The sequence below is a fragment of the Alternaria postmessia genome (assembly GCF_024291825.1).
Source record: "Alternaria postmessia strain BMP 2775 chromosome Unknown scaffold_14, whole genome shotgun sequence".
In the NCBI taxonomy this organism is placed as follows: Eukaryota; Fungi; Ascomycota; class Dothideomycetes; order Pleosporales; family Pleosporaceae; genus Alternaria; species Alternaria postmessia.
Genome location: NW_026260087.1, coordinates 308,885 through 323,843, shown reverse-complemented (window position 1 = coordinate 323,843; position 14,959 = coordinate 308,885). Strand labels below are relative to the sequence as shown.

The 14,959-nt window shown below is 49.9% G+C and overlaps 4 protein-coding genes and 1 non-coding gene across 5 annotated transcripts; 1 reads left to right on the top strand and 4 right to left on the bottom strand.

Moving 5' to 3' along the window:
* Nucleotides 1–50: 50 nt before the first annotated feature.
* Nucleotides 51–2,456, bottom strand: J4E82_003334 (uncharacterized protein; the record flags this gene model as incomplete). Its single annotated transcript, XM_051729622.1, has 3 exons — nt 51–1,715; nt 1,772–2,119; nt 2,448–2,456. 3 exons carry the CDS (start codon nt 2,454–2,456, stop codon nt 51–53), a joined length of 2,022 nt encoding a protein of 673 aa, XP_051590656.1.
* An 87-nt stretch (nt 2,457–2,543) lies between these two features.
* On the bottom strand, nt 2,544–3,557 carry J4E82_003333 (uncharacterized protein; the record flags this gene model as incomplete). The annotated part of the gene is made up of 1 exon (XM_051729621.1): nt 2,544–3,557. One exon carries the CDS (start codon nt 3,555–3,557, stop codon nt 2,544–2,546), a length of 1,014 nt encoding a protein of 337 aa, XP_051590655.1.
* Nucleotides 3,558–7,718: 4,161 nt separating this feature from the next.
* J4E82_003332 (uncharacterized protein) lies at nt 7,719–8,744 on the top strand (the record flags this gene model as incomplete). Its single annotated transcript, XM_051729620.1, has 2 exons — nt 7,719–8,357; nt 8,409–8,744. 2 exons carry the CDS (start codon nt 7,719–7,721, stop codon nt 8,742–8,744), a joined length of 975 nt encoding a protein of 324 aa, XP_051590654.1.
* Nucleotides 8,745–9,584: 840 nt separating this feature from the next.
* On the bottom strand, nt 9,585–9,724 carry J4E82_003331. The gene has a single exon. It is a non-coding gene; the product is annotated as a tRNA-Gln (tRNA).
* A 466-nt stretch (nt 9,725–10,190) lies between these two features.
* On the bottom strand, nt 10,191–12,024 carry J4E82_003330 (uncharacterized protein; the record flags this gene model as incomplete). The annotated part of the gene is made up of 2 exons (XM_051729619.1): nt 10,191–11,680; nt 11,733–12,024. The coding sequence occupies 2 exons, from the start codon at nt 12,022–12,024 to the stop codon at nt 10,191–10,193; spliced, it is 1,782 nt and encodes a 593-aa protein (XP_051590653.1).
* Between the last annotated feature and the right edge of the window lie 2,935 nt (nt 12,025–14,959).

Below are 14,959 nucleotides of genomic sequence, written 5' to 3'. Positions count from 1 at the left end.
AAACGAATCCCACTTATAGACAATTTGGATACTTGCAAAGAAACGACTGTTCAACCCATCACAGGTGTATCCGCCCTCTCAGGTAGCGACTGCGCAATCGGAGCCAGTCCCAGCAGCTTCATGCCATTCTCCAAGACGACTGCAGTCGCTTCATACAATGCAGCAAACCCAGGAGTCACCTTGGTGTCTTTGTCACCCTCAGCATCTTCATCTTCATCTTCCGCGAAGCACTCGGCAAGTTGGTCAGTCACACTAGAGAGATACGTAACGACACCAGCCGACTCGAGGGAGTGATATGTCGCATTGACAACCTCGGGATACTGAGCCAAAACGCGCAAGAGATTGGCTGGGTCGTCTTCAGCCAATGCCTCATAGTCTTCGTCTGATAGTTTAGTTGTAGATTCGACACCTTTCAGTAGCAGACGGAGTTTGGCCAGCCAGTACTGCAAGTCCAGTCCTGATCCGAGCTTGAAGGAAGCCATCGTGCTCGTATCGAAGGCGTGTGTGGTGGTTAGACGAGTCGAGAGCTCTTGCACAAGCAGTGCAGATGTCGCCAACCCTTCTTTGGTATCGTCGGGACCGCCAATCGTTTCAAGCTTCTCAGCATCAGCTTCCGAGAAAGCTGTCATCGCCTCCTCACAAGCATCCAGTATGCCCTGCGGCTTATATCCTCTCCCAAGCGTCGCAGCCATCTTCGATACCTCACTGAACTTGACGTGGTGTAGCTTGCTAGCGAGCTCTTTCATATCAAGTGCTTCCAAAACCTTGATGAGCTGTGTGAAATGCACACTGTTGTCACTGGCCACCACGTATATCATCTTGTCGAACGAATATTTTCTCGACCGTTCGATGACGGCAGCGAGGTCTCGGAGGAGATAGGTGCTGCTACCGGAGCGATCGCGGATGATGGCTGTACCAGACTTCGCACCTAGGTTCTGCATGTGGATAATCTGGGAACCTCCACTCTCCTCTGATATTCCCTTCTCCTTCAACATCTGTTCGACCTCGACCATGGTATCGGGACTGATCTGCGACTCGCCCGAGTACTCATCGAAGCGCACGCCTAGTCTCTCGTAGAACTTGGTGTAATTGTCGATGTTGACGTCTCTCACTCGCTTCCAAAATGCCACGAGTTCTTCGTCACCCTCCTCAAGCTTCTTGAATGCTTCGTTGCGTTCCGCAAAGATGCCCTTGCTTTCGATCTCGACCTGTGCCTCTCCCTTGTCTTCACCTTCCTTCGCTACTTCGTCACGCGCTTGCTTACTCGCAGCCTGTTCTGGCTTAAAGTCCTCTTCTATCTTATGGTAAACCTCCAGGAGATGACCGACAGGATCTGCCTCGTACGCCTCTTCTGAGCCGTACTTTGACCACCCAACGTACAGTAAAGCGATCGGCTTACCCCAGTCTCCAAGATAGTTGACGCGCGTCACGTCCCATCCCATCAACTCGTGCAGCCGGCCGACAAACGCGCCAACAATGGTGCTTCGTAGATGCTTCCCCTGAAACTCGCTGGTGATATTCGGAGATGAGAGCTCGACCACGAGCTTCTTGTGTGCGCCTTCCGTGCTAGCAGAAGATGGGACAGATCCGTACCCATGCCTTCGACTTGAAATGTACGGCAAGAGAAAACGGGACAGCGAATCTGGCTTAACGAAAACACGAAAGTGAACCCCTTCTAGGAACGGAAGAAGGAAGAGTGGATGATCGCTTGGAAACTAGATTTGCTTAGCGATTGCCATAGTATAAAGGGTCGAAAATGGAAGGTATGTACCTTTTTCATAAGCTCAACAGCCACTTCATCAGCTTTAGCACCAGGCCGTAGCTTCGGAAGTATGACTGCCAGATCTCCATTGAATATGTTATTCGGCCATTGGATGGACTTGTAGGCTACATCGATGTCACAACCTACAGCATCTGCTAGTACCTGGGCCAGGTAGGTACGGTACACATCGAGCGGGTTGGCAAGCACTTCCGCGTTTTTGACCTCGGGAATCGGGACACTGAGATCCAAGGAACCAAGAGACTGCTCGAGCGCATCCATTCTCAGTTGATCGCTGGCTATGTTGTTTGTTGACGAAGGCCTCAAGATGACACTAATGGACATGCGCTTAAGGTGCGACTGTCAGAATACAGTGCGGTACTGAGCAATGAATCAGACTGAATTGAACCTTATGGCACAGACAGCCTGAAATGCTCACCGGTGATGCTCTTCAGCCTCATTGTAAGAGAGCAGACTGCCACGTCGAGCAGGCAACGAACCTTGGACTGTCGTGTTTCTCCACAATTGGTCCGCTTCATGCACATCATCAACTACGATCAATGAGATAAAGGTATGCATTATCTTGGAGGCGCACGTATCGTGGGGTAGCTTACTGATTCGCTCCACCATCCGCCTTCTCGTGTAAGTCATGTTTTGGGCGGGGTAAGTGCTGTCATCATTCTCCAACCAATGGCATTTTTGCCTTCATCCATCTCAACTTAGATCTTTCCATACAGCATATCACAAGACTATTGCGATACGTTATCGATGAGTATTGAGTTAACTATTCCAACTTGTACCACTCGTGTGTCCGCCTTCGCTGCAGGACAGTCCCACCTGCTGTGGTTCTCGTGGTTATGTCGCGGACATCTCTCCATATCCGCTTCGCCCTTCTCGCAATAGTTTCACACCACTGAGGTCGGTACATGTGTCCTTCCCCAACGAACCTTACAGCATAAATCAACAGTATCAAGACCAAGTAAAACCAGATGAAGGAAACCAGGTTACGCTTGAACTCCACAACAGGTTCCTCCATCGAGAAGAAAGATGTAACAAGACTGAGCGGGCCAATGACTTGAAGCATCAGGACTGCGATATAGTTGTTCTGCTGCATCATTCGAGCCCCGGTAGAGGCTTCCTCCTTTTCGCATTGATCCTGAAGGCGTGACAAGACTCTATAGAGCTTTTGCAGTTCCTCAAACTCTTTGTTAATGCTGTGGAGCATCTTTCCAAATTTCGATGCATCAGATTTCGCAGTGGAGTCACGGAAATAGCTATGGTCTCCATTGGCCGCGAGAAATCTCTCCCAAGTATCCATGGTGTTATCGAGAATCGGCAATAGGATACGGAGGACGTCAAGCATACGATGATGCCATCTTAGAGAATGAGAGATTCGAACATCTGAAGCTTCGTACAAGTTCCATACCACTCGTTCCCACTCCTTGCGTACCTGCCGCACCCGATGCTTCAAGACTAACAAGAAGTACTCTCGTGGATCCCAGATTGGACGATTTGCGTCTTCTTTTCCCATGGTCATCTGATCGGCGTGGAAGCCATCGAGTGAATACTCGTCGTCGCCAAACTCCCGGTCAGGATCGAATTCATTGTCCTCAAAACCATAAGCGACGTAGTGTTTGACACTGGTACCACATATTGTGAAAGAAATTTGTGCAGGGTAAAGGCCCAGCTCGCCGACTTTGGTTGTTTCAGGTAAAACTCGGGCAATGAACGACAAATCAATCCACTCTCGGTGTGGTTTAAAGCTCCTGTAGTTTGCGTGGATCGTATCCGTTCGCATCGCGAAAAAGGGCAGGTGAAAGTCGAGTTGGTAAGAAGGCTTACCCTTGGTCTAATGAATTATTAGTATTATGCTAGCTGACTTCGACGAACAGCATCTTACGGAAAGACTAACTCCCATCGAAGGACAGAAAGCGTGATATTTAGCTATGACGTCCTTGAGAGCTCTATGTTGATGGTATGGCGCTGTCTCTGTAAGCGCGACAAAGTCGTAACCATCCGGGTTTAGTATAAATCTATATCCCAACGTCAGTAAGCTTGAAGTTCAATTTTAGTAAGCGATACTCACATGAGGCGCCGGTCTGAATCTGGCGAATTCTTGAGTTTGAATCGCTGATACGGTTGGTCAGTTATGATTCACTAAGTGCGAGCTCCCGACAGGTATCGGGCAACGTAAGCCAGGGATTTTCCTCAAAGGCCAAAAAAGCACCAAATCAACGAATACCGTGATGAAGATACCTTCAGGTGGTAGTCTATCAACGTCCGCATGTGAAAACCGAAATGCTCGAACAGTTTGAGGAATGATTACCTCTTTCCGGAGTAAAGTGTACAATGTCCTTGCTTGTAATGGAACATTATGGCGTCTCGAACTAGGAGAATACCGGGTTGAAGCGCTTTCTGCATGCTTATCTCCTATGGTACCCTGAGGGGAGGTCGTAGCAGGATTGCTGTGAACCCTGCCTTGAGTTTGATCGTCTGAAATGAGGGCATTCTGTGGAGAATCTGATCCATCGTTATAGGATATTTGGGTAGGAGGTGGTTGGGATGAGTTTGAATGATAAGCGCTATACGTTCGATCATCCAGCCAAATAGTTTCCTTAGTCTGCTCGTCAAGATCGGCCTTCCTGACACTCCCGTAGAGACGGATAATGGTTTCTAGGGTCGGCGAGATGAAGTCGTCTTCATATGGACGCAAGAAAAGCTCAACGCTCTCACGCTTAGGTTCCAATGGCAAAAGTCGCAATTCCTCCACATATGAAAGGTCTTCATCAGGAGTCGAGGCTTCGTCATAGATATCACTCCACCGCTTTGCGAAAGAAAAAAACGGGAATTGGTTTTTTGGCACTATTTCTCCTGGAAACGCGGGATTTCTTCGCACTTTAGTGGAGCTCTTAGGTGAAAATGCTTTGCAGTGTAAAGATACGTACTCGCATGCAGTCCTGCTTGGAGCACCATGCTCATCAGAACTCTGTTCATGTATCATCTGGAAGAGCCGGCGTTGAGGAAATTATGTGCATGCTAAGGTCCACTAATCGCATGTTCCTTGACACTGTTGATACAACAAAAGGTGCGGAGCGCGAAACCAGTCCCCGAGTTCCCATAGAAAGCGGTCGAGAGTCAGTATATATATTCGTGCGCTTGAGATCCGAGGGATGAGCCCACGACATTCCGCCACGTATTTTCTCCGTATCTTGGATATCATGGGTCATATCCGTTCCACTGGGTCATGATTATACGGCGGTGGGCGGGTGCATGCGTGAGCTTCTCGCTGTAGCCGACTCGAGACACGTAGCTTGCTGCAAATTTCGCTGCATTGTGAGGCTCTCCCGAGGCTTTCGTCCTTGCCTTCTTTTGCATGTAGGTGAGTGGTTGCCGTTGCACTTGTCGAATCACTCGCTACATTTGATATCAGCCTTTGAATTCTGCCGGCAAGGCAAATTTGAAAGGACAAGCCATACAGAAATCGAGGTGGCCAATTTCTGCATTGCATTTCCTCAAACACGATCTTGTGTAACATAGTCCCAATGAGGGGCGGCTTTGCGATCGGATCCGTGGCGTTGGGCTCCGGGGATAGCCGAATCTTACTTGCATGTGAAGGACGTTGGGCATCTACAACCCGAGTTCTTGACAGCAGCCCGCAAACGTTGTTGTTTGCCTTGCGAATCATAGTCTGGAGATAAAAGTTCCGTGAGGCAAATGTTCACCGATGAGCGGGAGCGCTCAAGCTTGCTGGAAATCGTGAGGCTAGACTACCGGGCGTCTCACTGGTAGATCCGGACGAAGACAGCGCGATTCAACTCACGATAATAGCTATGGATGTGGGAGTTCTTCGCAGAATCCAGTATGTGAGTTCTTGGATCGAGATTTTGAGGACGAATTTGGGATTGAGTTCCAAAAGATAATTTTGTTCAGAGAGGTCGTAACTAGTTTGATATATCTCCATTGCCCTCCTATTTTGTCGCCCATACAGGCCGTCGTATCAAAGCTACACACGCGTTAGGAAGCCAACACACAAACCACAATACAGGTTGCATTTGGTGATTGCATGTGAACTCACCGGTCTCTCTTCGCATAACTCGGCACCTGACACGATCTGTTGCAGAGGTGCGCCACTGCATACACTTGTGGTCGTGTCGAAAGCTTGTTGGTTATGTCGATGTATATCCATATCGGATGCTGGGAGCTTAGCCCAACTTTTATATGCATTGGAACTGGACAAAGGTCTGTGACCCGAAGTGCGTGACAGCGCTCGTATAGAAAGAGCCGGACCATCTGCCTTCTGCAGCTGAGATTTAGCGGCAGATGCTCGCACTTGCACTCTCGTCGTTGTGCAGTACGCACATCTTCCATATCCACACCCTGGGCAACCTGCGGAGGAGATAGGAATGCTCGACTTCCCACAATAACACTTTACAGTCAGAACTCGGTCGCGGAGTATCACATGAGGCGCCCACTCACACAATGCCATATATAGACGTGCTTCTTCTTGGCCTGTACTAGTGTGAGTGCTATACACTTCCATTCGTTGAGTGTTTTCGTCTCAAACATACTAGGGTTTGGATAGGTGGAATGTGAGACCTGATATATGGATATGAGAATGCTAATCAGACGACCATCGAGAAGGACGCTTACCGATCTAGCTGCCTGGATCTGTGCGCCATTGACGCAATGTCGTTACAATGGTCCCGCTTATTCCGTCTACTTCTTCGAGATATCAATACGTCTACAGGACAACGAAAGCGAATATCAATTGGCTTCACTTAAGAAGGGTCTTCCCGTCTTCTTTATGAGGGTCCTTACGCTGAGAGCGATCGCGCAGTATTGCAGACAAGCGGTGTGAGTCCGCATAAAAAAAAAGTCTCGCGAACCACTCTTCGCGGGCTGCGAACTGTTCGTGTAGCCTGCGTAACGCTCCTAGAGACTGCGGAACCGTGTGAGTTCTTCTCGTGATCTATTCGTGTTTCCATGAGCAACTGTTTTGTGCAATGGCAGCAGTGAGAGTTACAGGTTGATTAAATCTCAGCATATATGGCGGGGTACCGACTGATTCAGACGTCCAAACAGCAAGAAGGTGGGCCAATAGAAAGAAACCACGCTGTACAAGTTATGCACATATGTCGTGCATGACCGATGTTCGGAGAAAGCAGCATGTGTTGGTAAAACTTCGAGTTGTCTGAGCTGTCCGAACAACAATGTGGTGTGAGGTGAGATATAGGCAGCTGAGTGGCTAGGTGTATGCATCTCGGCAGCCATATGTAAAGAGCGGAGTTCCTCTTCGGCCAAGGACTTATACAGCTTGAGCTACTTCCATATGCTCTTGTAAGATCTAGTTACTGTAGAATGACCTACAGTCTTGATAATAATTAACAAGTGTGGAGGAAACCCGCATGGAACAGCGTCATATCTCTTCGAGTTTGTTCTAGTGAACTACTCAATAGATAAACACATTGGCCGTCTCTCTAGTCATCGACTTGACACTATTCCTTTGTCTTGCCGTGTAAGAGCGCTTGATGGGAAGACAAACTTTCATTGTTGTGCACCCTGTCCTCCGGTTGGAGTACCGGGTGGAGGGGTTTGTGACAAAGTTCAGCACGGATCTCAAGGATGACTGTGGAGGGGGGCCGGTATTTGTGGGGTGGCAGGTCTTAGCGCGAACAGCTGCTCGCAGTCGCGCAAGAAGAACGCGTTGGACGGTCTTTCGACCCTTGAACGCACGCGCCCCAGCACATTTATCAATCGCTGTTTCGATTTCGCTCATTGATAGTAACAAGCCATAACTACTCGTCAATGTAATGTCCTTGGAGGCCCACATCGTCCTTGGACCCACTCTCGAACTATGGGCTGCAAGCAGTGACATCACGACTGCAGGAGCTTCTGCATTATGTGTCTAGAGCTACCTACGGAGGGTTGACGGCAGCTCAAATCCCCTCAACATCACGGTATGCTCTTTCCTTCTAGATTCTTCAATTTGACACACTCTGCTCTTCGACACACCAGCATTCGTTCATCGCTGACAACCACACTCAAGTATTCATCCGTTATTGCTACCCCGCTATCCACCATGTCCAGCACTCTGAGCATCAACTCAACTTTGAGCTTGCCGAAATCGCAGTACAAGATTCCACAAATTGGTTTTGGGGTCTACCAATCCCCCAAGGACGTTTGTGTTGCTTCCTGCAAAAAGGCCTTCGAAGCAGGGTACCACCATATCGATACAGCTCAGTACTACGCGAATGAGGAGCAAGTCGGCCAAGCGCTGGCTGAAAGCGGGCTTCCTCGAAAGGATGTATACATCACTTCCAAGATTCTGAGCCCTGGCGAGGATGTCGAGTCGACATACAAGAAGATCGCGGACAGTGTTGAGAAGCTTGCTGGGAAGGATGGTTATGCAGATCTGTTCCTAATTCACAGCCCCAACGGAGGAAAAGAGGCTAGAAAATTGATGTGGCTCGCTCTGAAGCAGGCGCAGGAGAAGGGCATAGTGCGAGACATTGGCGTCAGCAACTACGGCATTCAACACATCGATGAGATTGCTTCCATTGATAGCAAGGCCAGCCTGCCCGCTGTCAACCAGATTGAGGTTTGTCACACTAGTAATCCGTCTCGCGACCGGACTAACAGATTCAACTAGCTCCACCCCTGGTGCCAACAGCGCGAGGTTGTCGACTACTGCAAATCCAAGAGCATCGTTGTCGAGGCCTACTGCCCGATCGTCCGTAACGAGAAAGCAAACGACGAAACCGTCGCTAGCATTGCCAAGAAGCACAACAAGGAACCAAACCAGGTTCTTATACGATGGAGTCTACAGAAGGGCTTCGTCCCTCTTCCCAAGAGTGACACCCCGTCTCGTATCGTTGGGAACGTAGATCTTTACGGTTTTGAACTCGACAAGGAGGACATGGCTAAGCTGGACGGTCTGGATCAAGGAGCCAAGGGCGCTATTGTTCAGGCCGTAACCAATGCTTGAGGTACCGTCAAGAAATCTTGGACAGGAGTGTAGGTGAAGAACTAGTCAAGAAACGTAGCGAGTGCATCTGCGACCAAAATCGAAGCGCTGTGTACAATGGTGGAAGACGTCTACAATGAACGTATACCTACCGACTTTGCACCTAATCCGAATTTGAGTGCACTAGTTATGAAATGAGTTACCGTTTTGCTCATGGTCGGTGATCATTTTTAGTCACTCTGCCACGTAGCTAGCTCATCCGTTTGTGTGTACCGCTCTAGAATACGCACCGACAGGCGTGCATTAACTGGATACTCCCAGACGTGACTGACTCTTTCTGGCGAAGTTTGACAACACTATCGACGACAACTGTCGGTACATCTCATTTTACAACAATCATAAGCACCACTAGCACCAGTCGAAGCAAGGGGTCTAATCCAACGTAAACCCGAGTACACTCGGAGAACAGCCAATTGGAAAGGCCTAACGGTGATTTGTTCGCCAGTCATGATCGTGCGAATCTGTTCAGAATACTAGATAGCGATACGTCGTAGCCATGGACTAAATAGCATATTTGAAACCAGTCCATGTACATACTTACACACATACGACGGAGTGCAAATAAATTGTACAGCACACGAGGGTGTGGTAAAAAGCGTAAGCACTAAACAATCTGCACTCGTCTAACTTCCCGTGGCCAAAACTCCACGAAAAAAAGTTCCAACACCACCCTATCGCCTCAAGACATCAATAGACTGTTGGCAAAGTACCCGCATTCGATCGTAAGCAAAAAGAGTGCCAAATAGCAAAAAGAGAGGTCTTGCCCGGAATCGAACATCCCAGCAAAAAGATAGTTCTAGAAGGTCTTGCCCGGAATCTGAATTATTATTAGCAGATGGCCAGAATTAACTGGGGGCTGAACTGCTTACCGAACCGGGGTTGCCGGAAGACACTGATTTTGAGATCAGAATCCGGAGTGATAACCGCTACACTACAAAACCGATACAAAATCGAAATTTGGAAACAATATATTGAGTATTGTTTATGGCAGGAACGGTGAGCGCGGGGGAAGGAACGATGGCGCAGAGTTTTCTGGTTGGCTGTAGTGGGGTAGTGGGGGTGGTTGTTCGAATGGCGGCAGTGGGGCTCTTGAGAAACAAAAGCGCGACCTCAAACCCAATCTGGTGTTAGTTGCATGAGAAAAGGCGTCACATAAGTCGATATGCAGTATGAAGCTCGTCTTCTATTCTCAAAATCCTACAGCGTGCATGACAGCACTATGCTGCGTCTATTAATACCAACCAGCAGTAAACATACATACATGAGACAGGAGAATACAAGTCGCAAGGCTGCGCAATGCCTAGTGGCATGCCGCCTGGTATCACAAAGGAACACCGCGAAAAGAAGAACACGTAGCGCCATCGCTAAAAGAACACGACAAAAGAGAATGCTGCAAGAGGGTGTCTATCAGCAAAAGAACTTGTATACTTTCTTCCACCTGGGCCACTTCTTCTTTTCTTCGCGTTCCTCTTCGATCAACACCTGGATATTCAGCTCGCGGATGCCAGTGACGAGATCCATATTGTGCGAACGAACGACTGAGGTGCGGAACCAGAACTTGTAAGGGAAGTAAAAGGCCAGAGTGACTGGCAGTGCGAGGTAAACGCTGAAGAAGCGTTGAAGACGTTGTGATGTCGACAAAACAGCCATGTCGATTGGAGCGACGGAAACGTAGAACTGTGCAATGAGAACGAGGATGTTGAGAATGAGGCCGACATAAGATCCGATAAGACCAGGTTGGGAGCGGAAGGCAAGCTCGTCAAGGGTATGTCCTTGCACCTTCCATCCTTGACGGAAGCGGATATGCGCGAGACAGATCGAGAGCCAAGTGAAGACAGCCGAGAGTGCAGACAAGGCAAGTAGCCAGTTGAATGCAGCATCTTGTAGCCTGCGGTCCGCACCAGCAAGGAAAGCGAGAAGACCAAGAGCTGAGGCAAAAGCAATGGAAACAAGGGGACGACCCTGACGGTCAATGTAGGCGAAGATCCTGGGGGCTTGATTCTGCTCAGCCAGTGCAGCGAGTGTGCGCGAAGAACCATAGATAGAGGAGTTGCCAACTGAGAGAACAGCAATCATGATGACGGCGTTGAAGACAGAGGGCAGCCCCTGAATGCCTGCGTTCTGGATAGCGATGACGAACGGTGAGGCAACAGCGTCGGCATCGTTCTTGTCTTGGAGCAGTCGCTTATCATCGTAGGGAACTAGCAGTCCGACGATGGTTAGGGAGACGATGTAGAACAACGAGATGCGCCAGAAAACCTGCTTGACGGCAGTGGGAAGAGACTTGCGTGGATTGGCCGTTTCCGCTGCAGCAAGACCAACAAGCTCAGTTCCAGAGAAGGCGAATGCGGCGTTGACAAAAACACTGCATAAGCCCTTGAATCCATTGTTGAAGGGACCTGGGTCGCGCCAATACATGCCACCAATATAGCCTCCGTCTGGACCGCCACCTATGTTGATGATAATACCAAGGATGATAAAGCCGATAACCGCTGTGATCTTGATAATGGCAAAGACAAACTCGGCTTCACCATATCCTTTGATACCAAACAGATTGATGACAACGATCAAGACCAGGAAGACGGCGACCCAGGCGTTGTTGTTGACCTTGTCACCATTCCAATATTCGATTGTGAAAGTAGCAGCGACAATTTCCAGTGGTAGTACGACAAGCCATTGAAGTGCATAGTTCCAACCCATGGCGAAGCCCCATGCAGGATCCAAGAAGCGTGTCGAGTATGCCGAGAAGGAACCAGCGACGGGAAAGAGCACTGCCATCTCGCCCAATGCGTGGACGGTAGTGTACAGCATGACACCTACAAGGCAGTAGCAGATGACGAGCGATGCTGGACCACCGTTTGCTAGTGCTTGCCCTGAGCCGACGAATAGACCGGTACCTGGGAAAGTCAGTCGGCGGACCCCGCTTATTAGATGCATGCCAAACCATACCTATAGAACCACCGATTGCTATCATCTGCAAATGACGACCTTTTAGTCTCCGCGCAAGTGGTGAGTTTGCAGTGTTCGCTGCTGCAGCCTCTGGATCGAAGACGTTCCCGTCGGCGCCTAAGCTTCCCTTTGGCGTCATCGTCATGGCAAAATTCGGGTCCCGTTTGAAGCTCTCGATAACCCTCCTACCCAGTCCATCCTGGTACCGTGATGATTCGCCATAGTAGTCGGACCCTTGCGAGGCTCTCCCAAAACTCTTCTCGGTGCCGTACATGTCGTCGTCTATCGTCATGGTGGCTAGGCGCAACGGCGCGATAACAGGCGACGAAAAAGAGTGTAATTTGCAGCTGTTCTGCACGTCGGTTGGTGTCGCTGCAGTGCAGCCGTTGGAGGTATCTGCTTTTTCCTGTGCGATGGGCGCAGGGGCGGGATATGAGTGCGATGCTGACGAACAGGCTACTTGGGCTTAGGCCTATTCTTGAGGCGCGCGAGCTCAACTACGGAACTGAGGCGCCCAGGGTCAGTGTCCTTTCCAGAGTGCCGGGTAGGGACTATCGACTAGGATGTGTAGCGGCCGGGGTACATCTGGATTTGGCCTAGGCGTGGGAGCGACGTTATCGCGGCGTGGCGCATCTATGGGTTCAGTACATACACTGAGCCTGTCCAAGGGCAGAGTCGTGCAGAAGTGATGTGACTATTGGTGACAATACCATCGAACGACGTGCCTGGACTGCTGAAATGTTTGCACGGAGCACGGCGAAGTGACTGACATCCCTTATCGACGGCACAATGTCGCACATTCGCTCCTTCTTCGCTGAGTTCGCTCTTTCCGCCTCCACTCTTGGGAGCGGCAGACACCGACGAACCGCCACAGGTCCAACAGCCCTAAATACCGCAGACCAAATGTCACTCTCGGTCACTTAACTCTATTCTACAGCACTCCAGATTTGCGTCTCGCGTGTCGGACTAAGTAACGTCTTTAGGCGCTGGCTGCCGGCGCTACATTCGACGGCGACCTCGGTGTCGAGTCCTGGTGGCGCTTGCGCAACTTCCCCAAGTCCAACGGTGCACGGGCCGCCCTTATCTCCAAGCCACCAGTACTGTTGCGGCATGTGCGCGCAAGACATGCCACCAACCCCACGCCCAAGGCTTCCAACGTCCCCAACCACCCTTTCAATACCCCCATCGCAATCTTCAGATGCTCCTTGCTGCATTGCTTGACATTTCGAGCTTCTTTATCGTGACTACGACCGGCACGACTTCGGACTCGACCTTTCACAACACCCGTTGACCCGTCCCGCTGCCGCAGCATTGGCGCATAGTTCTACATGCTGCTTTAGGCACTGCCCCTTCATGCTCCGTCACGAGCTCGCTTCCGGCCTGGAACGTCTACGAAACTAGCACCCTAGTAAATGCTCGGCTCTACCGTCTGAATGGCGACGCGATGGTCGACATGGATATCTGGCCACCCTGCAGCCTGCAGCTCGCAAATCAGCCCAGCCATTAGCTTACTGTCCCATTATGTGTACCCATCACGCGCGGCCGTATGGAAACCTCCATGATCGCGTCGCGTCGGTAAAGACGGGTAAATCATATTACGTCTTCCCGATCCATATCGCTTGATGACCCCTCTGACGGCCCTTATGAATGCATCCTGCCATATGCAGGGGCTACCAAGTATTTCAATGCTTCACAATCTAACCTCATGTTCATCCGATGCAGGTACAAAGCCTAAACATCGCTTGGTGTTTGAACGCTGAACTCTTGAGGACGCGCATTACGACGAAAGGATCGCACCAACACCGCGCCGCAATCTCCTTTGACTTGGGTGCGTTATGCCTGTCGACCGACCCAGCTTTGGAGAGGACGTACACCAGCAGTACGCCCCGCACACTATCGTCATGTAAGAACACAGCTTCGCTCATTGCGAATCAATATACATGTGTGTTACCTAACCCTTGTACCTTTTCTGCATCAGTCAAATATCTCCACCAATGCATCTGCAAAATCCAATATCTTACCTCATCAGTTGCTGCCGTCCCTTCTCTTTCACCAACTCGATATCCGTAAAATCTCACATGTGCAATTTCATTTGCCAAGCATTTATGGACACGACGCGATGTCGTTGGGGAGTGCGATTTATTACTGGTGTGGTCAGAAAACGCCCCAACCCACATGGTAAGCCACCACGGGTACCTATCACACGGTCGCAACGCCTTTTCCCCATGTCATTCGTCGCCTGTATCGACAACGCCTCCCGAGGTTGTCACATGGAACCTTACCAACTCTCCACACGAGCACGTCATTATTGTTCATGGTCCCGCAGGCGAATCTGGTCAATACTTGGCTTGTGCAAGAAGCTTCTACCATTGTCTACAGTGTAGCGAGGGCGCACGCCGTTTATGCACTGATGCACAGACTGATCTTCCCGGCTTACCTTGCATCGTCCGAGGAAGCAGCTCATCGAAGTGGCGTACTTGTCACTCTTTTTCCCTTGTGATCGTCTTGAGCGCTGACAACTTGAGAAACATGCGTCTGCTTTAAGGACACAATACTACAACCCTTTCTTTCCATCTGGTCTAGCTATCCCTATCAAGAATCGTGTACTGCGATAACTCTGGAATCCCATGTCTACTGTTTCATGGCCCTTGCGGCTCTCAGCGTACCACAGCATTACCGTACCCTTACCACCGTATGCGCCACCTCCCACATTTCGGCTGTTAGACCTTTGCCTCGTGTGCATCACATGGCAAACCTCACACATTCGGCGTCATGTCAATGCGTAGTGCGGAAGACGACCTCCGAGATCTATGATCAATAAGGAAGCTGCCATAGGCAACAAAACGTCACTAATCTAACTCCACTGAACGAGTAGTGCGCTTTCGACATGTCGGTGCGAATGTCACCGACATAACCTTCAGCCGCAACATCGGTACTTTTCTGCAACGAAGATCATTCTCGGAACTTTGTCAAGACCAGATGTCGTACGTTGTTGCACGACGTATCCAAATTCGCCATCGACTCCGACGCCGCATATACATCACACCGCCTCTAAAAAGCCAGTGTGCAACGAAAAAGCTTACATCGAGCGCAAGTATATCCTTACTGATTCAACTGCTGTACTTCCATGTGTATGTGTGTACACGTGTCGTTGTACGACGTCGTCTTGCATTATCGATTATCGTTGGTTCCGGTACTTTGAGATCGTATCCAAGGAAAAGTATGGT